This window comes from Cynocephalus volans, chromosome 13 (assembly GCF_027409185.1).
Source record: "Cynocephalus volans isolate mCynVol1 chromosome 13, mCynVol1.pri, whole genome shotgun sequence".
NCBI classification, from domain to species: Eukaryota; Metazoa; Chordata; class Mammalia; order Dermoptera; family Cynocephalidae; genus Cynocephalus; species Cynocephalus volans.
In genome coordinates, this window is record NC_084472.1 from 29675248 (window position 1) to 29696451 (window position 21204).

The following is a 21204-nucleotide window of genomic DNA, read 5'->3' on the forward strand; positions in this document are numbered from 1 at the left end:
CTGTGAAGGTAATTTTCCCCTTTCATTCTAGTAATGTTTACATAGCTAGTTCAGTAAAACTTGTCACACCCAGGATCCTCTCCTTCTCTGTCTCCTTTCTCTGTCTTGCAGGAACTGAGGGTGGCTTCTGGTGTTTTGTGTGGCTTCATCGTTTCCTTCCTGCCTTTCATCCACTCATGATGTAATTCTTGGCACTTTTACTTCCTTTGTAGAGTAGGATGTGATGTCATAGAGAAGGGGACAGGGCTATCCAAATTCTCTCAATTGCTGGGAGGAGCTGCCCAGGTGTGCTGAGGGGCCTGTACTCAGGAAGAGAAACAGGGAATCCTCCACAGTGAGTAACCCCACTTTCAAGTGCACCCAAATTTTTGTTAAAACGTTGTCCAGTACACTGGAGTTTCCTCTTCGGCCCTTTCTAGATTCAATCAGTTTGCCTTTAGACATTCCCAGTTCAGCTCAACTTTCCTCCTTTCTCTCCCTTCTCCTCTGTCCCCCTCTTTCCACCATCCTGTGTCTCTTCCCGCCATTTTCCCTCTTGCTTGCTTGCTTGCTTGTGTGTCTGTCTGTTGACCTTCTGCCCATATCTTTTATGAGAGACCATGAGTGTTACCAGCATTGCTTTTCTTTTGGGATGATATCCACCCTCTCTAAAGCCCATGTGACCACAGCATCTCCTTTCGGTAATTCATAAGTATGTGCTGTTCTGCTTGCAGTTCTTATTTTAAAAGCTCTGTCAGCTTTTTTGTTTTCAAGTCTATTTCTTTACCCCTTTGTCTGTGATCTATTTTTCCCCCTTTTCAGCCCTGTTATGCAGTTTCCTTATTGCCTTTTTCCCAGTATTTTTCATTTTTCCTCCTCTTCCTTATACAGCTTTGCCTATGTTTATTTTTCCTTTTTCCAGTTTTCAGTTCAGCTCTCCTGTGTCCTCCTCTGTGAGGACCATTTTTCTTCTGCCCTGTCGACATATGTGTCACCATACACTCTTTCTAGTGTGGCTCATATTTCTGTATTCTTCAAAAAACTTACTGACTATGAGTAAGGGGCTGATCAGGATTGAGAAAAATGGGGAAATTGCCTGGGAACTGGAAAGCTGGAAGGGGAGAATAGGAAAGTGCTCTAAAGGTCAGGAGGGGCAGGCTGAGTGTAACTCATTGGAGGACCTTGATGAACAGAGCCTTTGCTCTGAACTACTTGGAATTTGGCCACTGACAGTAGAAGAGATTACAGAGCAATTTCAAAAAGATTTGGAAGCCTTTTCAATGTTAAGTTTTCAGGTGACCCTGTTAATTCTTAATAATTATGATCCTTCTAGTAAATAATCATAAATTAGAGCTCTAATATCTTTAAGTAGCTTGGGGACATGACATGCATGATACTCCCCTGCAGCATCTTTAATTAGGAGTCATCTACCTTTGGAGAAGGTCATTGTGAAGATGAGTATAGCCTTGTTTCTTGTACCCAGATGTGGGCCCAGCACTCCATGTCGGTGAGCAGTGTGGGCACTGCTGCTTAGTGCCCTACTACATGGTGAGGTCCCTGCATCAGTAAAGGAACCTGATTTCCAGGGCTGATGGTCTAATGCCTGTGGAAATAACCAACTATATCCCATGCATTCCCCACCCTTTGTTTAAAAGAACCCCACTCCCAAATGAATAAGTAGGACAGAAGGGGAGAAAAAGAAAATGGGACTGAGTTCATAAAACTGGGATGGGCTGAATTAGAAGAGGAAAGGGTTTACTTGAAATTAATTGGAAAAGGCAAAGGAAAGGAAACTGAGCTGAACTGGAAAACACACTGTAATGAGTTACTTGGGCTCCTATATGCTTCTTTCAACATTTTGGCTATGAAGGTTTTTTTGTTTGTTTTAATTTTCTTTTTTAATAGAAAAGAGGTTGATCAAAATATGAATCCAGTGAGGTTGTTTCTGACCGGCACTCCATTCTCTGTTATTGGTAGTATTCAGGCTCCATGTTTCCAATGTCCTGGAAACTTAGGAAACTTTTTAGCAGCCTGAAAACAAGTCTTTAACCAAAAAATATTGCTAACTTTTTAAATAAAGGAAATTATATACATTTATTAACTTGGTCTCTAGGTTTTGCAGTTCTTTTTTGGTGTGTATGCCTTTGTGACATTTTTTGAAGAATGACCCTTATATGTTGCAGAAATTGCCAATTTAAATGTCCAGCAAAAAATCACATTCTTCTTTTGTACACCTGAGCTGTATGATGGGATCTTACATTGACATAAAAGCCCCGTCCCTTCTAAGACTTTAAGTGAAGATTGCATGATTCACACGTTTTCATTTTGTATGTTTCCATGCAATAATCTAGGAATCTTATGTTTATTTTTATTTTTTAGGCACTAGAAAAACATCCCAACTCACCAATGACAGCAAAGCAGATATTGGAAGTCATTCAGAAAGAAGGGTTAAAAGAAACAAGGTCAGTATTTATATTTAAAACGCTTTCTGTTTTCATTGATTAATAATTGTCACTAGTTGCAATAGATGTGTCTAGATTTTGATACTGTAGTTTACTGTGAGTTAAGTAACTACCTACAAATTTTTTGTGACTGCAATCCAAATATTTGGATGACCTAAGATTTACTTAAAGCGGCCTGTTCACTTAATAAATCATATTAGATGGATTGATATAGAATGCACTTAGTTAACAAAGACCATCACTGTGTGACTTAACCCCTCAGTGGAATTATTCCTTATAAGAGGAGATCGTGTTTCTGAAAGTCAGTAGTAACGGATAAATACTTTTACAGTCTTAATAATAGATCCCAGGATATAAAGATGAGCTCACCCAGATAAAATTCAAAGTACTAGTAAATGTAAATATTTAGCAAATGTAAATATTTAGTCTTCTTTTATTTAAGAACTCTACTTGTTCTCAGCTATTGATCCCCCCCTTTTTTTTAACGACAGCTTCACTGAGATAGGATTTACATACTATAAAATTTACCCTTTTAAAATGTATAATTCAGTGGTATATAATCACAAAATAGTGCAATCATTACCACCATCTAACTTCAAATTTGTCACCCTAAAATGCAACCCTGTACCCATTAACAGTCACTCCCCATTATCCACTACCCCTGCCTCTGGCAACTACTAATCTACTTTCTGTCTCTCTAGATTTGCTGTTCTGAACATGTCATGCAAATGGAGTCATACAATATTTAGCCTTCTGTCACTGTCCTCGTTCACTTGGCATGTTTTTAAGGTTCATCCATATTGTAACATAGATCAGGATTTCATTCCATTTATTGCCAGATAACATTTTATTGTATGGATAGACCACATTTTGTTTATCCATGATGATCCATTATTTATGTATTAATTTTAGAGTTTTTACTTTAGCCAGCGGGGTAGGGCCATATTGATGATATTACTAAAGGAGAAAAAAAAGATATTTGTTACAGCATAAAATAGCTATGATGTTATATGTGTATATACTCAGCATGGTTATTTTTGTGCATGAGTTGTCTGTCTGCAAGCCATTGAGCACACAGTGGTTACAACCTGGTGAAAAATCAAACCAACGGAGCTACCTTTTGAATGATTGATTGGTGGCAAGATAGAACTGCTGAGAGAAATGTATATACTCCTGAAACTGACTTTATCTAAAAAATAGGTTTCATATATAAGTCCTACAACTTCAAAGCATGTTTAACATCAGTTGGTAGCTGTTTAACAGGTATCTTTTGCAAGTTAGATCCACTGACGTCACAGTTTAGTGGGGTATAGAACACCCATGTGCAAATGTTTTTATTTCTGTTTTGGAGACCTTTTCCCACCTGCTCTGAAGAAATAGCCCAAGATCCTGAAACTGTGCTGTGTTTGCAATAATTGCTCCCCCATGCAGTGGAGGCCACAGTGGGGAGATTAGCTTCTGACAGCTCTGTGAAAGGAGATCCTATTCTGAGCCAGATGTCAGTGTGAGGAGTTAGGGAACAAAATGGGAAAAATTGGAAATTAATTTTCTCCTTGCTGGCTGTCAATAAACCTGAAAATATTTATGCTATTTAGAAAGCACTGAAAATGTTTCTACCACACCTGAAAGAAAAGGGTGGAGGGTAAAAATCTAAGGTTATCAACTTCTGTCAAATGTGGGCTTTCGTGCCAGAGGAATCTGCCAACACAGATCTCAAAAGCATCTCCTACAAGTGGAAATTTGAGAAGTTTTGAATGTTGGAAATTTGTTCATTAAGGTATTCTCCTCCACAGGAATGACTGTGCTGCTATCAATTGTTGTATTCCTTGAGATGTAAAATTCATGTACCAAAGCTCTCAACAGGATTTTAATTATACTTATTATGATAACAGCATTATTTCATATTTTTAAAAATGTTGGTTCTCCCGGGATGGTTTATTAAAAGAATTTATGCATATATAGTTAGCAAAAACAAGCAAAGGAAAATCCCCAAACAAAACAACTTCTTTAAAGAGTAGTTAAAGAACATTGAAATAGGAAACATAATCTCCTGTTCATTTAAATGCACCCCCCCCCCGCCCCGGCCCTCCCCCCACCATTATCATGTCCTCCTGTAAGGAAAAAAATGTCCCTTGTTACAAATACTGATGAACCAGTATAGTATTATTGAAAGTACCTACAAGTAGTTCCCAGGTTGAATAGGAAAGAGAGGAGGTGAAGAAAGAGACCACAGTTCTTTTACTGAATGACCTCAGACTATGCATTTTGTGTTCTCATTTCTTTTTACTTTCTTCCTTTAAATCTCCTCCCTTCTGTCAATTGTGACCTGTTACTCTGCTCACTATTCCCTTGTTTTCTAGTTCTAGTTGGCTTACAGGGAATCACCTCTAAAATAAGCATATATAGATTTTCAGTTTGTTTGGGACTGCCTTCCATGTGATGTATGTTGTTTTAGGGAACAGTTACTGGCCTTTATTTTGCCTGCTTAATGTACTGTTTTGCTACTTTCCAAGTTCTTCAGTGTTTTCCAAATATTAAAGGTAGTTGAACAAATGTAACTATATGTATTTTTCTTAAGTAAAGCTTAGAAATTCCACCATCATAAGGTCAAACATAGCTGATTAGTTTCTAGGTATTTATTAATGATGTGTTTTTCAAGAAATGCAGGTTGGTGATATGCCTGATTAAATACAGAGAAGTGTTTGTGAAGTTACTGGTGTGCCCATAGCCCTCTGGTGGTCTCCTCTATGGAAGGGATGTCATGTTAATGAGCCTACCCCAAACAGCCCGCCACTGTACCTAGCATTTCTAGAAAAGAGAAGATAGGGCCTTTATCTATCAACATTGCAATCTGGACTTAAAACCATTTGTTTCAAGTACTATGGGGTCCTTCATTTTCTGTGTGCCAGGCTGTTGTAGCATTTACTTCACTGTGTTGTGATTTTGTCCTTGTACGTCTTCCCTGCCTGTCTGTGAGCTCTTTAAAGGCAGGGAACCTAGCACTCTTGGCACTTAACAGATAATAAATAGTTGTTGAGTCAATAATCTTGTTTCTCAGGATGTTAATTTGCTGTTACTTAGTGATGACTTTGGCTTGTATTCAGAGTTGGAAGCTTCTTTTTAACATTACGTGTTGTATTTTTCATCCTATTCAATAGTTGTTTCTTCTTGTTCTTTTTTTTTAATCAAAAGGAACCTAACAATTTTGTGGGAACCCCATTAGATATATGCATACTGATAGTCTTCAGCAGATTATCTGTGAACAAGTAAAGTTATTGTGCCGTTGCTTGTTTTCAAACAGTGTAAGAGCCACTGGTTTGAACTTGTAACTTACAAAACAACAACAACAACAAAAAAACTACACCAGTAATTTTGGCAAAGCTAATGTGGGAATTTGAATGTATTCAGTATATGTGATATTGTTACTTTGTTTGACTGAGATGAATTTCTTGGCATTTTATACTATCTTTTCCTCTTGTCAAGTGACACTTTAAATTACATACTTTTCATGTAGACATGATAAAAAGAGGACAACTTTTTACATCATTTTCTGTGTATTATCTGCATGTTATTGGGAAAATGTCTAGAGTATGATTAAATTCTACTTGGAAAAGCCAGAATGAAATAAATACTTTCCATGCGGTTTTAAAAAAGATATATGTCAGAGGACATGTGGTTTTTGTTGGAAAAAATTAATAATACGATCATAGCATGATTTTTCTAGAGCTGGTTTTCTTTTTAATAAGAGTACATTTGGTAAGTTTTACCTCCCCTCTATAGAATAGGATAAAAGAGTTTATCAGTATAATTTTACCCCGGTCCATCTGTGCACTTGCTTTACCAATTCTGAGTATTTTCAGGCTTCTGCTTCTTTGTGTTTATTGGTTGTCAGCCATTGATCAGTCATAGTTGTTTGGAATGCTTTTTAGATGATCAGACACTTATAAAATCAATCAAATAGCCATGTTGCTTGTATAGAGGGGATTAAAATGTGCATATTCCAGTCTGCTGCTTTTGTGGATGGATATTTGATATTCCTGTTTGGACTACTTAGCTAAACATTCCCACTTCCTCAGGGAGTTAGGGTGCTGCCGTAGAATATGTTCTTGTCTAGAGTAAGTTAAAATATTTATGGAGAAAAAGAGGAGTAACTCTAGTTACTCTGTTGCTTTGGATGATTTTGGGGGCCAGTTCTGCTCTTCTGTTTTTGATTTGCTTATTCAGACATTATCATTCCTTTACAAAGAGGACTGAGAGGTTTTTGATGCCTGAGGATACGTTTTTCTTTGCCATGTCTCATGTAATTTTTAAAGTGATACTTCCAAAGAAGTGTGTGCTCTGCTTCAGTGACATATCCAGAAGCCACAAGGTCACAGAGTGAGGCTTGCATTGCTTGCCTAGCAAGAACAAAACAACCGTTCATTACTCAGGGCTAATTTTTTTTATGTGCTGAGCATTATTGTTACAAGATACCTGTCATTAATGTAGCAAGAACCGCGATGTAATTTTTATATTACTTGATAATAGGTAAATATATTTGCAGAGCAGCAACCTACAATTACATGTCCCAGTAAGGACATTTAAAAAGTTTTTAAACAATCTCTATTATGTTTAGTGTTATTCAAAATATAGACATATTTAGATTTTGTAATGTGGAACGAGCACTTGACAACCCAAGATTTTGTAATTATTCTAGTATCAATGAAAATTTTTTACTTCTGTTTATAATTCTTAGAATAAATTTGTTTATACCTCCTTTTTAAAGGCTTTTTATGTTTTCATGTTTGCAATCTGTTATGATGTGCTCAAATTAGGATCTTTACTTTGTACTGTTGTTTATTAAAGATGTTGAATTTTTTTTAAGGATAAAATGTCAGAAATTCTATTACCATGTATAGTGACAAACAATAAAATTACTTGGCATTACTCTTGGTGAGATTTACATTGCTAATTAGTGCTATAGGCGATGACTCTTTTTCACTGCTGAAATGTTTTGTCTAGAGATAAGAAGGAAACACAAATAATTTCTATGGCAAAATCAATTCTTATCTCCAGACTCCATGTTGGCTTTCTTCCTTTCATACTGAAATGGTGGTCTAGTTTGTTTGTGTTGGGGCATTTTAGAATTACAGTGTTAATGCACAGTGTCGTCCCGGCCATTTGTTAACATCTAATTCTCATTGTGTAAATGATGTGCACAGTCAGCTACTTAGAGAAGGATGTATGGGACAATGGTGTTATTAAACAGAAACACAGGGCAATTTGCATATGTTTATGTATTTGTCTGTGTGTATAGCAAGCCTCTAGGATAATCTAGCTCTTAGTAGTGGATGTAAAATTCTACTTGTCATCGTTACTCAGATTAGAAATCGGTCAGTTATTCTTAACTCTCATCTGCCATACCCTCATGGCCAGGTGATTCTTGGTAGTGTTCCTTTTACTTTCTAAGTACATCTTTCTTTCTCTGTATCCCCCTTTTTGCCATTCTTCAAGCACTTATCATTTCTTACCTGGGCTATTGCACTATCTTCTTATCTGTCCATCTTACTCCCAGTCTCTCTCGCTTTAAATCCGTTTTTTCCCTCAAACAACCACTGTCATTTATAATAGCATTTCTTAACTAAAATTCATAATATTCCAGAGAACACATCATATGTAGTAAGTTATGAATTAAAAGCTGCTATAAGTTGTATGTTTGGTGATAATTAGATGAAACCGGATGTGGTATTTATTTTCTAGTTATGTGGTATCTGGATAAATCCATGATATTCTGATCATATAGGACTTAGGATATGAATGATGAAAGCATATGTTATACTAGACATCTAGATGAAAATATTAATTTATAATCTGGTCATTTTTATATGCATTTGTTTTCTCCCAAAATATGTCACTTATAATGTTTGTTGGCATTGTATGTTTTCTGTACATAATTAATTAGTTTTAAATTAAATGGTCTAACATTGATTAAGAAGTCTTAGTTTGTACATAAATATTACTAATATTTAAAAAATAATCTTGTAACCTGTCAGAAATTGAGCTTTTTTTAAAACTTAAAATTACTTTGTTTTGTAGTGACAAAATAATTGAAATAATTCTTGAGGAGGATGATAAGATTATAAGTTACTGTGGAAGCGTTTTCTGAGTTAAAAAAATAATTATGTGAAATTTTACCCTGCAAGATCAGGTTCCAGCTCCTCAGAACAGCCCTAATCAACCCAGACTCGGGCAGCTTTAAAGCCTTTATAGAGTCAAGCATCTGATAGTGCAGCCACAGTTGACTATTTGCTTTTCATTGTGAAATTTCTCCTTTTATGTTTTTCATGATTTGAAAAGTAATATAGAGCCCTACAAGTAAGCTTTTATGAACTGTGATTTGTGTGTGCGTGTGCACACACGCACATGCGCTTCTGGTAGTTATCACAGCGTTGATATAAGATGAGATTGTTAAATGGAGAGGAAGTACTTTTCAGACAGAATGCCTAACAGTAATGTAGTGAATTTGGAACAGGACTCTTCCTGGCTCCCAGGTCAAAATCAAATTAATAGTGATTGTCTTAGTATGCTCAGGCTGCCATAACAAAATACCATAGACTGAGTGGCTTAAACAACAGAAATTTATTTTCTTACAGTTCTGGAGACTGGAAGTCCCAGATCAAGGTCTGGCAGGGTCAGTTTCTGGTAGGGCTCTCTTGCTGCTCATAGCCAGAAGTCATTTGGTATGTCCTTTTATAGCCTTTCCTTGGTGTGCGTGCACAGAGAGGTGGCAGTTTCTCTGGTGTCTCTTCTTATAAGTATACTAATCGTATGGGATCAGGGTCCCTCCCTTGTGACCATTTAACCTTAGTCACTTCCTCAGAGGTCCTGTCTTCAAATATAGCCACACTGAGGGTTAAGACTTCAACTTAAGAATTTGGGGGTGGAGGGAGACACAAACATTTAGTCCATAATAGTGATTCAGAATTTGGAACATTTCCAGAATTCCTGGCATATCGTAAGAATATTTCTAGAATTATGAGTATCTCATTCATTTTGAAAGCTATTAATAACAATATGCTTAACACAGTACTAAGCTTCCGTTTTTGCAAACTGCTGATATGTGTTTTCATATGTTATTCCTAACATTTAAAATACTTGGCTTAAGAAGTTTCATGTTTAAATATGTGTATATTTACATAACATAAGTTGATTTGGATTTTATCTGAAGCCTTTGGTAAAAATAGATATGGTGACTGCATATAACCCTCTAGGCATCAGTACCCACTAAGCTATGCACTAATAGCTATGAAACAGCCATTTCTTAATACATTTTTTTTATTCTCTCAAGCTTTCTTTCTCCATTCTTCCAAATAATTGAACAAAAAGGGTAATTTAAGTGATTTCAGCTTTATCGAGATTTAGGTATAATTTACTCCAGAAACACTGAGCACTCTATAAATATTTCAGTGCAGAAATAGAAACAGAAATGGATATAAAATTGCATTGTGAGTCTTTCTAAGTATCCCATGCAGGTGAAAATCTGTGGTGAGGAATAGGCATTTAACTGGGGCAATTTTATTTAATTTTTTTCTAAGTGGTGCTTTTCTCTTCATCTGTTATTTCATTGCTTGTACTCTTAATTGCCACATGTCTAAATAATTTTAGTTTTGCTTCATTGTTTTGAACTTGACAACATAATTCAAATGCAAAACAGTTGCTATGCTCACATATCAGCATATGTCATATGAGGACTTCTTTCTACAGTTGATTTCAGAAGGAATAAAAATTATGATATTTTGTTGAACCAGGTTTTCTAGCATCTATAGTGCATGATTCCTAAGAATAAATCTTAGTTCTTTTAGGAAAACTAAAAGACTTTTAATTTTTTTAATGACCTAAGGCCTGTGGTAGGTGTGGTGCAGGATTTGTATACTTCTTCCATCTCTCTTTGGTCTGTTAGGGCAGGTTCTTAGTATTCAGGTGTATATGTGCAGGGTGCTTAGAAGCCAAATTAGAGGGATATCAGAGAAATTAGAGGATATCAGAGAAGTTAAAATAAGGTTGTGTAGATATAGGCATCATTACGTGAAGTTAATTAAATACCTACTAAGTGCCTACTCAATGTTTACTCTGTAAAATCCTGGGATATTTGTGGAAGTTTAATGGCATGTATTTATTCTATTAGCATTTATTAAGCACATGCTATGCTCTTCAAACTTGAAGAAGTTGATGGGGTTAGTAGATCAATAAAATGTGGTGTCTGCTTTTGAGAATTTAATAGTATGGTTCCAGACCATTCTCTGTTATTTAAGTAGGTCTTTTAACCTCTGTGGAGCATGTCTTAAACCTAGTGTATAATGTTGTTTTTTGTTTGTTTGTTTCTCATTTTTAAACTTGGGAATTTCTAAATTATTTCTTAAGTTGTTTATAAATATACCATATTCCAACATGTTAATAAGTGTTTTATTTCCATCACAAATATAAACTCATTAAAGTAAGGAACTCACATCTTTGTATCCATTATTTTTTTTGGCATAGTGCTGACATACCATTTCATTTAGTATGTTAAGCAAATTAATAAGTAGGGGTGTGATGATAAGAATATTACCTAACATTTATAGATCCTTTATATTATGTTTTAAGAAAGCTTTGAAGTGGGTAGATATTATAATATTTCCTATTTTGCAGATAAAGAAACAGAGGCAGATGAGGTTAAATAACTTGGAAAAGTTCATCCAGCTAGCAAGTGATAAACATGAAACTTGATGTCTGACTTAGAGCCAGTCACTCTTAACCTTTTTAAACACTTGTATCCTGAGTCTAATGAAATTTTTGTTTTTAAGAGTATTGACTATAAGATTCTTTTAAGTAAATACTCTCCCATCGCCTTTAGTAGCTTTTCTGGCTGATTGTTGATGCCTTATATGTATTACCATGTTTAAGTCTGGCTTGTAGATAGGTGTGTTGAAACTCAGTTTATAGCCTGTTTTAGTTGTAAATAAGATTGAAGGGTGAAGAAAACATTTCCATAACCCACTTAGATTTGGAGGATGCAAAACCTCAGACAAACTTTAACTGTTATGCTCATCCAACATGGGGAGAATGCTTTGAAGTAAAGATTTGGGCTTATGGACAAAAGCAAGCCATATTTTAAATGTAACTTCTTAATTTTTTAGAAGATAATTCTGTGAAGGCAGGAAACATAACGTGGGTAATAGGAAATCTAAGGACTTCATAGGACTACCACTATTTTATTGTTAATTTTGGATTTATAGATTGAAATTATTGTTTCTTGAATTTGCTATCTGTGATCAGTCAAAACATAATTGCTGACAAAATGTAGCTGATGCAAAAGGCAATTTTAGAAAGTGGCAGTTTCTATACTTGTGGAAACAATTGAATGAATGTAGATGGAATTTTCTAGAGCTTGTTTAGGTGAGGTATAGGGAGGCTGAGTTGTTAACATTGTTTTTCTTTTAAGTGATGTGTCTAGAGAAAGGAAAAGAGGCCCAAATGAATAAGTGAGTGTAGTTTCAGAAGCAGTGTCACTGCATCCTTTAGGAAATTTTTTTAAGCAGAGAATAATCAGAGATAATTTACTGTCATTTGTAATCTGTATCATGACCACCTGTCCATCCATCCTCCATTTGTTGTATGCCCACTGGAAGGTATAAAAACACCACTATTTACCTTTCTATTTTTATTTTTTATTTTTATGAAAGACATAAGCAATATTGCCAATCAGAGCATGTTCTCCTGTAGGCCACTGTGGCTAGCCTGAATTCATGACTTAATTTTCTAGCATGTCTGCATTAAATGCAAAAGTTTGTATAATGATTATGATTCAATTTGTTGCTTAATTTGTGTTCATTAAAAGTGACCTCCTGGTTGCTAGAAATAGAAAAATGACATTCATTAAAATTTGCTGGAGCAGGTTATTGCTTGTGATGTTGTTTAAAGAATGGCTCAAATCTTAAATTCTTAATGTGTTAGGATTATCATGGCTCACTTTGGAATCCCCCCACCCCCAGCCCAACCGCAAAAAGGGAAGTGCTGAGTCAGAATCAGGAACACAGGAACTATTAGGAATTACCAAAAACAGTTTTTACTACTCACTTATTTATGTATTTATTTATGTATTTATTTATTTATTTATTTTTTGCGGCTGTACAAGTTGATCACTTTTTATATACCAACCTTAATATTGGAAATTATAATTTGATTTTTAAGATCAGAATTTATTTAATTTATTAGACACCATTCCTTTATTATATTACCAAAAAAGTCACCCAATTATAACTTCTAATTTTCAAAATTTTATAGTAGGTACAGTGGTAGTCTCCTCTCCTTTTTTTCATAAGAAAGTGCTAAGGAATTGTAAAATAATCCCTGAATCATTTTGAGTAACATGGAGCAGATAATTATCTAAAATTTTAAGTCCAGTCTTTCCCTTACCCAACTTCCAACCATCTAGTTTCCCAAGCAATTTCTAGCCTTTGTTAAAAGTCTGCCTCTGTGGTAAGAGTGTAGAGAGCTAAATAATTTTTAATAGCTGAGAAATTATGTCCTTTGGTAAAGAGAAGTTCAGGACTAGTTTCCACATGGGGCCATTTACTGTGGTCGTTATTATCTCAACTTTAAACTGTGCTTTTGAAAATTGATCTGAGAGTAAGCTTCCTTTCAAAAACAGATTATTCAGAGTGGTATCTATATTTGGATGCAAAACTAAAATGTGAATGAACCTTAACTCAAAATTGCAAAGTTTTCATTCCAGTAAGGACTTTGCAGATTATATAGTCTTAAACTTTTGCTTTACAGTTATATAAGTAAATCTTAGAAAAGGTAAGTGAGTTGTCCACAATCAAAGAACTAGTAAATGCTTGACTCATTTTTAAACTTAGAAGAAACTGTTCATTTTGGAATTTGAGAATACACAAAAACTTAGCAGTAAATGAAGGCCAGACCATATTAAAAATAATGTGTTCTCTTCTAAGGTACTATTGGAAGGGATGTGTCTTTCAGTTGTTTTTCCTGAAGTGATAGTTTCTCACTGATCCAGTCAGCCTCTATTACCTGATTTTATTTGCCTCCAGTAATGCATATTTGTAAAACCGTTGGCAAAAGTTAGGGATGCAAGAGAGATTGTATTATAATTTATACTTCAAATAGTGATCTAAAATTCCGATTCTGGTTATTGGCTCCTTGTTGCCATCAAGACCTTGCCCAAAGGAGGACTATGTGAAGAAAGGGGCTGTGGCTGCCGTACATTCTTGCTGTAGGCTCATGTGGAGAGCCACTGAGCTCAGTAATGTATAGTGAGCCAATGAGAACTTCATAGCAACAGATAATTTTCTTGAATATTCTTATTCCAGTTATTCTTTGGAATGTATATAATAGGAGGATAAAATATGTGAGGTGAGGGCTGATAGATTTGCCTGTAGATAGCTTGAATCACAGGGGTCCTCCATCACCCACCCTTCTCTTCTTTTTGGGTTTTCACAGTGGTCTTGCAGCCCACTCTCTTTCTTCATTCACATTTTGATAATATTTTTATGTTTATTTATTGAATTTTCCTCTGTTCTGTGTAGAAAATAAAATGAATAGCAAAATACTTACAATTAAGTATTTAAATGTAATCACAGTAAAATTGATGGGCAAATGAAAGCATTGTCAACTAATGTGAACCTACAGCAAAAGTCAAGTTTTCATTTACAGATTCTTTTTTCTGGCATTAATAACTCATTTGACTTTTCTTTATGAGTGGATCTTTGGTATATCTGTGCAGTATGGAATATGTGTAATGAATATTTTACTGATGAATTGAGGTTAAATCCAATATAGATAGAGTTATCAAATACTTTCTGTAATTCATTGTATGTTATCCTATTTTCTCTTATAAAATGATAACATTGATCTCTGTCCTTTTCATCGTGTAGGATTTTATATAGATTAAAAGTTAAAAATAGATTTGTTATAAAACCAAGGTCAAGGTTTCAGATCCCCACACCAGCCATCTGCCATAAATAAATAAATAGATAGATAGATAGATAGAGATAGATGGATAAATAGAATAATAAATAGAATAGATTTGAAAGCCATTTACAGCTATATGTTTTTGATTCCATTGACCCCTTTGCAATTAATTTAAATATTTTCAGATTGTTTATCTTAGGTTTTGAGAATGGAGACCCAAGAAATTATTTTTGATAGCAATTTGCAGCACTATAAACTAGTGTATAAATTTGTATAGGTGTCATGGAGTCCCCAAATAAGTGGCTTAATGAAATAGAAGTTTATTTCTCGTAAAGGGAGTCCCAGGCTTGATGAGATAGCTTTGCTGTACCAGGATAGCCAGGGCGTCAGGTCCTTCTGTCTTGCTGCTTTTGCCGTCTCTTGGATTTTGTTCTCATCCCAATGGCCTGAGAAGGCTTGAAGCTGGAAGAAGGGACACACATAGTACCTTTGAAGACATGGTCTGGAAGTTTAGTGCATCAATTCTCCTCATGTCTCACTGGCCAGACACACAGTTGCCTGTTCCCTGATGAAAAGTTAAGGAGGGTCTTTACTACAGGGAAGGGTCCTTATTGAGGAACAACTGACAGTCTTTGCCATATCTATTTTTTCCTTAAATCTCATGCTTGGGCTTGATTTATGTTAATTATGTATTATCATATTTTACATTGAGAAAACCTATATTCTTTATGCAAACATTCCATATGTTTTCAAGTCTCTCTGACTCTGCTAGCCTGTAATGGCCTTTGCAGTTTCTTGCCTTCCACCCTCACACTCGAGGCCTGATTCAAATGTCATATACCACCTCCTCCGTGAAGAATTCTTTAACTCCTTTGGCTTCAAGTCATCATTTTATCCTTGCCATCCCATTATAACGTAATATGTGTGTTCCTTTCTTGAAGTATCTAATAAATTCTCAAATTTTCTCTTGTTGTAATAGGACTTTAATTTCCTTAATGGTAGAGTTCATGTCTCATTGATCCTTCTCTTCCCCATGGTGCCCTTCATATAATAGACTCATGATATTTTCTGATTGAGTGAACGGAAATTCACATGCTTAGCTTTATTTCTGCTTTTAACATAATGTGTTATCCTGGATAAGTCTCTCAGTCGTTTTATGTCTTTCCAGTAAAATAGGAAGAAATTGTAACTGTTTATTTGCATCATATGGCTGTTATAAAGTAATTTTTTAAAAACTTAGAAACTATGCTGTCAATTGTAAGGTATTTGATTTATGAGATTTCACTGTTTGCTGCTTTGTTAGAAATTTGGAGAAGTTAATCAAAATTGAATGAAGTCCAGTTTGTATGTTACAGAAGTATTTTGGCACACTGGTGCCAAAATACTTATTTACCATCTAAAATTTCATCAGAACTTAGAAAAGGGATTCTAGTTAGTGTTTTTAAGTTAGATTCCATGGCAAGATTTAAAGCTACTGTGACTTGATGAAGTGCAGCCTGAGTTATTTTAAATATGACATATGCCAATGACTAATGTTGGGACTCTAGGATCAAGGATTTTCCTGATGTATAATATACCAATAGGTAAATTATTCTTCATTAAATGAGATTTTTTTTGTTGGGGTAGGGACCTTACCTTGAACTCAGAGAATGTATTTCTCTAGCTAGCGCTCATGCTTAGGCCGCTTCAGAGTCAGCCTTTTGAATATATGATACTGATGTAGGATTTTTCTCTGCTTTCCCATCCTCTAAACTTATATGTGTTAAGTAATCTCCTGACATAACTCCTGTTAATGATCGAATTGGCATGTTTTTTGGGGAAAAGGTGTGTCTTGGGGTCCTATGTATTTGTACCATCATCCAAATTTTGTTTGAAATTCTATTATGAAGCTTTGAATACACAAAATGAAATTTTGGAAAATAGACTTTGGTGAACAAAGCCACTTTGCTGTATCTTAGGAGATCTACATTTATGTTTGTAGGAAATAATTAATTCTTCAGGAAATCTATGTCATTATCTGTGTGCTTCTGTCATTGAGATTCTCACGGTTTAATATTGCTTGGAGTTTTCCATTATGCTGAAATAGTTTTGCTGCCTATTAAACTAAATATCACATAGAATATATTTAGTTGTGAGCATAGTGATCTGATTTCCAAGATACTTATGAATTGCATATAACTAATGCCTTAGCCTCTGTTGGTTATTACCATCACCATCAGTGCAATCTTAATACTTATTTATTCTTTAAGATTGTCACCTCCCCTGGAAAATTTCCCCACAGTACTCATGCAGAAACTTGGTTCCTCCATTTGTGTTCCGTGAGACACTTTTAGTGTATCATTATCATAGTTGTTTTGTTACATGTCTTTCTCCCAACTAAACTCTGAATTAATTTCAAGGTAACTAGTGACATGCCTTACTCATGTTTGCATATCCTAGATCACAGTGGGCATCACAGCATATGTGTATTTGACCAGATGTATGTTACAGCAAACCCTGAGCAACATGAGTTTGAACTGTGTAGGTCCGCTTGCATGTAGATTTTTTTCAGTAAGTATATTGGAAAATTCTTGGTTAGGTATGTCACTGAATATATGAATACATGACATACCTAACTAAACAGTTAAGTAGCCTGTCTAACTGTAAGCTATTAGTTGGCTGTTAGTAGTTATGTAACTGCAACTTAAGTAATGGTGTCCCCTCCCTAACCCCCTGTGTGTGCAAGACTCAGAGCGTGAAGCGCGGCTTGGGCAGTCAAAAGTTATACGTGCATTTCTACTGCACGGCGGGAGGTGGGTGGGAGGTGGCACCCCTAACACCCATATTGTTCAAGGGTCAACTGTATTTATAGACATCTTTAGTCAGGAAGGGTTGGTTTGAGCAGATTCTTATACTTACTGTACTAAGGTCAAAACCTCTGGTTATGCTACTAAGTGTCAATATGTCAAACATAAGAACTTAAAATTTTAGGGGGAAGAGCACTTATATAATGCTGAGCACCAAGTGCACTGGAAGTTTGAACTGAACAAGCAAGTGAACTATTCTTTTCAAAATATTTTCTGAGTTTTTTGCCTAAGTGAGTCATTCATTCTTTGCATTATTCTTAGTGAGAGACATGCCATTTTTTTTTATGAGAGGTAGTGAAGTTAGTAGAGTGTCCAGAAAAACATAAGGAGTATCATGTTTGATATAAATCTCAGGTTCAAATCTGTCTAAAAGTTTTCTGTAATTTGACATCAACAGAATAGACTTGGGAAACAAAGTATGTACCATGTGGGCAGGGGAGGCAGTACACCAGAAAGACATTTCCAAGCTCTTTTACTTTAGTATAGACTGAATGTAACTGAGAAAGATGGAATGGGGCTGGCCAGTAGAGCAAGTGAAATGAATGTGAGAAGACAGATTTCTATTAACTTTAAATGGAATTATAAATGATGGGCTGTTTTACAGCTACGATGATAGCTGTTTTCTTGATACAAAAGTAATTTAGGGTAAGAACATAGAAAATAATGCTACAGTGATTTAACCCATTTAATTTTATTTTAGACACATTCTGGAAATAGAGGAACTTGGTAACATTTTATGGTGGGATTGAAAGTTTTAGTTGTCAGTATTTGTTTAGGTAAAACAGGCAAGCAAAAAGGTTATAGTTTTCAATCTTATAATAAAGGACTTAAGAAAATATGAATTCTTTGGTTACACTTTGAATACTCTATGTAATGTCTATCACCTTGTTTCTAAAAAGCATTAAGAAGTGAGAAGGAAAATTGAAAATTTTTTAGTTGGTTTGAATTCATTTTGCATTTTAATGTATAATAGCTCTTGGGGCTCTATTAATCATTTTTAAATTTTTTTCTGACAGAATTCATTCATTCTAAGGTCCATGTCCCTGTCTCCATGATACACACGTGCAGTCAGTCTAGAGCTCTTTGATCAGTAGAGAGTCTGATAATGCAGTCACGGTGATGGTGGTCAGAGTTATGAAAGTGGTGTCCACACACTGGGATTCAGGAGGAGGCAGGGCACGTTTGATAATACCAACTAGAGCTTCAAGAGTTAAACTGGAATTGTTATTCCATATCATTATTCCATTTCCTGAAGAAGCTAAGGCTTTTTTAAAAAAAATTATCAGAATAGTTTGATTCTGTTCACCAAGTTTAGAAGATTAGCTGTGGAAACCAATATTGTGTTTTCTCTCTTCCCTTCAGGACAAAGTATGTTCCATTTGGGACCACCTCAACTACCTTACCAGGCAGCACCAGGTCTTCAGATGCTTTAAGTTTACCTCCTACTATGGGAAGGATCTTTCCCTGAATGTTCATATTTTCACCTTGAGAAGGCAATATATGTAGGATTGGTTAAGCAGCTGTATATAAATATGACAAAAGTAGAAGAGTGGTTTATGGGAGTTTTACTATATATACACATATATAATATTTTCCAGTCTGGTTTCAGACCCCGGCATGGCTTGGAGACAGCGTTGGTGTGTATGAAGGATCTTCCTCGAATGAAGGATTTGGGACAACTTTCCATGATGATTATATTAGAGCCTCAGCTGCTTTCGTGTTGGTCATGAGGTGATGCTGAACCGAATGCTTGAACTAGCAGGAGTGGCTGGGATTGCATTGGAGTGGTTCCGTTCATTCCTTCCGGGTAGGTACCAGCTAGTGACGGGTGAAAATGGACATTAAGGGTCTTCCCGTGTGGAACCCAGTAGCAGTCACTCATTCCCCTGTTCATGTTTCGTGGGCATGAGAGGACAACTGGACACCTGAAGGCCAGGTAGTGAGATTTGAATGACTGGGTAGAAGTTATGAGAGTGATTTCCAGATGGATGCCGCTCACCGTACGTTATTTCTGTTTTGTCAGTGTGACAGTGCAGACTAGAATGGACACTGAGAAAGTGCGATTTGTTGGAAAGTGAATATTCGGGAGGCTCTGCTGTGCTTTCTGATATCTCTGTCTGAATTACACTTTGTGTAAACTGTGGCCATATTTTGACCACATGTTTATTTAAACATGAAAATCCTATTGCAATTTTAGATAGAAATGTTTTATTTTCCTTTCTGGTATATATCCAGAGCCTTCTTCCCCATGAACATGGACTGCGTTTCCATGATCTTTCTTGCTGAGGTCGTAGTCTACTTTTTCGTTCTTTCACTTGGGGCTCATTTAAGCAAAATAGCCTGACTGTATTAACAAGTGTTCTTGAGGCTGAACATTCCCAGTGAATGTTTTGTTTTATCTTTACTGAAAGCACTTCATTATTCTGACTGTGTTTTACTAAGAATCAAATTGGGTTGTACTTTTAAGGAATTTTGCAGCATAAATATTGCCTCTTCTCCTTAAACTCCTCAAGCATTTCAAGTTTTTATAAGGAGCATGCTAGAGTTTCTTCAATTTTGAACATGTTTCTTAGAAATTTGATGCCTCTTCTTGGTTGTTATTTATTTCTATAATGTGATTTCAATTATTCTCCTTTAGAATAATGAAAAATTTGCTGAGTTTTGAACATGGAGGAAGTTTATTAGGCCTAAGAGTAGAACACAGGTAAAGAACTGAAAAGAAGAAACAGCTGTATGTGTCTGTATATATCATTAGAACTATCTGTTGAATGTCATTTTGGCAAAAGGGCAGAAAACTAACATTTATGCTGTAACTGATCAGTGTCAGGCACTGGGCCAAAAAGTGTCTATTTTTTAGCTTATTTAATCCTCATAGTAACACTGAGAAGTGGATGCTGTTTCTCCATTTTATAGATGAGGAAATTGATGCTGAGAGAAGTTTAGATATCTTGCCTAACTTTACACAATTATAAGTGGTAGGTCTGGTATTGGATCCTGTGTTTGGCTGTTTCCAAAGCTCAGTCTTTCCATCACAGTGGGCCACAGGCAAACGTTAGACTTGAAGTGGGGGTCCCCAGAGGGGGGAAAAAGGAGAAAAAATGCCTTGCAGGAGGCATGAGCATACTAGGGAAGAAATAAGAGTCATAGGAATGTACTATCATAATGTTTATTTTGAAAACTTCCAGAGTTTTCTTAAAACTAAGTTTGACAAGCCAAGTGACAAAAAGCACAATTTTAGTATCATCAAATTTTTGTCATGTAAGGACTGAACAGGTTTATATATTTGTTCTGATATTTGTTCATTCTCTGTGCTGAAAATTATTTAATGATACTTACTTCCACATTGGATCCTAGGAAACTACTGTAAGAATCAGTGCATTTAAGCCAATCAGGTAGTTAGTAATTGTCCCAGGAAAGACAGCATTTAAAGACAATTACCAGGGGTTTACTGTTATAAAAGCGTTTTTTTAAAAAATGTGTCTACAAAACTTTTCTTTGTGGAATCTCAGCTTACCACTGTTTTCACATATAACATGTGCATGTGGTAGAAAACATGAATTTCTGCTTAATGAGGACTTGTCTGGATTTAAGTGAATAATTATTTTCATCTTTGGATGAAGTATAGATTCGTATTAGTTGTTTTCCTTTTTATATTTATATGTAGCTGTCTGCCACCATCACAATAGATTTATTTCAGAAATAGTCAGAGAAAATTTTGTTTCTGTGCTTATAAATGACATTTGGCAATAGAAAGGTGCTACATCATAAATTGAAGCTGCTACTATTATCCTAACATGATATGTTATTAATGTGTTACTAGTGCTTTAGAAAACAACCTCCCCTCCAACAAAAAGAGGTAAAGCTCTTTAATCATAATGATTTTCAATGTCAATGCTATATTTTATCTACTAGCAGCTCATGAAGTAACATTCATAACTGAATTCAGCACCTTAAGATTTCCTGAC

General features: G+C 35.5%; 1 protein-coding gene across 1 annotated transcript in view; it reads left to right on the top strand.

The window, feature by feature from the left end:
• The first annotated feature begins 2364 nt into the window (after positions 1 to 2364).
• ASXL3 (ASXL transcriptional regulator 3) overlaps positions 2365 to 21204 on the top strand; it is a 148898-nt gene continuing 130058 nt past the window's right edge. Inside the window, exon 1 of the mRNA XM_063076442.1 lies at positions 2365 to 2441. Within this exon, the coding sequence (XP_062932512.1) occupies positions 2386 to 2441 (56 nt within the window). The 5' untranslated portion in view covers positions 2365 to 2385. The remainder of the gene's footprint in view (positions 2442 to 21204) is intronic.